The sequence below is a fragment of the Octopus bimaculoides genome, chromosome 2 (assembly GCF_001194135.2).
Source record: "Octopus bimaculoides isolate UCB-OBI-ISO-001 chromosome 2, ASM119413v2, whole genome shotgun sequence".
Taxonomy (NCBI): Eukaryota; Metazoa; Mollusca; class Cephalopoda; order Octopoda; family Octopodidae; genus Octopus; species Octopus bimaculoides.
The window spans coordinates 135,340,068-135,342,195 of record NC_068982.1 but is presented as its reverse complement, the minus strand read 5'-3'; the positions used below and the strand labels follow the sequence as shown (position 1 = coordinate 135,342,195).

Below are 2,128 nucleotides of genomic sequence, written 5' to 3'. Positions count from 1 at the left end.
ATCAAAATAAGCAACAAGAATGTCCAAAGTTAATGCAGTACGATCATTTCATGCGACTCCATTTACTTAAGCAATGTGAACATTACTTATATTTAAGTAATGTTCACATTGCTTAACCCATTACTTCCCATAATTCTATTAGCTAGAATTTTTTATGAAACTTTGATTTCTAGCATACAACAACCTGAGAAACATGCTGGAATGATCAAAATAACATTTCAAAATAACATTTCAAAATAACATTTTAAATAGAAATAAGTGAGATATTGGGTGAAAAATTAGCAAACCTCATTTGAATATCAGAGAAATATACCTAGTAGATATAGCAAAAAGGTTATATATATGTAAATATTGACAGATAATTACGAAATTTGTAATTTTTAAGTGATCTCGCACTTGCAAACAGCCATCTCTGCCCCGATAGTGGTGACCAGGGATAAAGTCCAGCGACTAAGAACACCAGAGTTTTCAACTGCCGCAGACACGACCATCAACCTACCGGAGAGCGAGAGATACCTTGACAGTCTTTTTTTTTTCTCAGCCTGATGAGCAACAGAGCCTGACCTGGTAGCTTACAACACTAAGTTGCCACTGGAGGAGCTGTTACAGCTGATGGGCCTGCCTCCACGGAACAGGAGAATTGTCATACCGTCCGGCCTTCTACCGTCCCCTTGGTCTAGTCCTGCTGGCTCGAACTGGGAAGGGAAACCTGCGGCGTCTAGGCCATGCTTTATGATCTTGTTAAGAGCGTCATGGCATGGTGTTGTGTAGACGCCCTCAGACGATAAGTAGGCGAGTCCAATACGTATAAATAGCTAGACGAAAAGCGTCGAGCAAGAGCGGAAGAGCGGGAGAGCGAGACGGAGCAGTCGGTAGACTAAACGTCGAGTTCGGTAGAGTCGAGTCGTCTGAAGTGAGAGTTGAGTAGAGGTCATCCGCAAGTGCGATATAACATATGGAAAGCAGCCAGAACTATGACAGCATGACAATGGGTGGAGGACGGAAGAATCCATAATAGATCCACAGTAGCATTCATGAGGCTCACAGATCTGGAGACCAAACCTCAGGGAGATACACTTGTGAATGTACTTCATATGAACTTTTAGAATTTAGAAAATTTAAGCGATGGATATATGTTTCTCATCCAAAACATTTGAAACCAAATTTGTGCAAATACACTGAATGTATTCTATGAGAAAATACTTACACGCAATGAGCAGCTGTTAAGACCCATTTATCTGATATTAAAGTACCGCCACATAATGAGCCGCTATCTTTCGTTTTAATATCAACAAAAACCATGTGTGGAAACTCACATTGCTGTGCATTACTTCCACCAACTATTTGCTCCTCTGAAATGTCAAAAAGAAAACTCTTATAAGTTTTAGAAATCAGAAATAATGTAAAAAATATTTAAATACAAAATGACGCTGAAATTTAAAGAGGAGGGTTGTTACATAATTTGTGTGTTTGTGTGAGTTTATTTGTGTGTTTGTGTGAGTTTATGTGTGTGTGTATGTCTGTGTGTGCATGTGTGAGTATGTGTGGGAGGTGGTTGTGTGTGTATGTGTGTTACGTAACTAACGACGTTTGCAAAAAAAGTTTCTGTTGTAGGGTTCCAGATTTGAGGACAGACACAATGGCACCTTTATTTTGTTTCAACACTCTAAAACTTAGAGAAAGAGACACAGAGATTTAAAACGTTGTATCATCAGTGTAGTCGAGTCAACGCAAGGCAATTTTTAGCTAAATGCGAAATAATAGCGAAAGGTAATTATTTAAGCCGTGTATCATTATTATTCTGCAATAGGAAATCACCATCTCGGTTCCGTCGGTCACTTAAGGTAAGAATCCTCTGAATATATACATATAACCTACAATATTTTAAAGATAGATTGCAATTAATTGATGTTATTTAAATAAATTAGATCTTGAAAAACAGGTGCAATTTAGATTTTTTTCTTTTTTTCTTTTCAGCTAAATTGATATATATATATATATTACAATTTACAACGGTATCTTTGACTTGTAAGTTTTTTTAAGAAAGTTATGAAATAATGTTTGTAAATTGTTAAACTGGCTTTGAACCTAGTTTGACGGAACTAAACTTAACTACTTAGATATATAT

The 2,128-nt window shown here is 36.9% G+C and overlaps 1 protein-coding gene across 1 annotated transcript in view; it reads right to left on the bottom strand.

Annotated features, from left to right (window-relative positions):
- Nucleotides 1-2,128, bottom strand: part of LOC106873479 (trypsin I-P1) — a 9,613-nt gene that overhangs the window by 5,599 nt on the left and 1,886 nt on the right. The window contains exon 2 of the mRNA XM_014920865.2: nt 1,208-1,352. Within this exon, the coding sequence (XP_014776351.1) occupies nt 1,208-1,352 (145 nt within the window). The remainder of the gene's footprint in view (nt 1-1,207; nt 1,353-2,128) is intronic.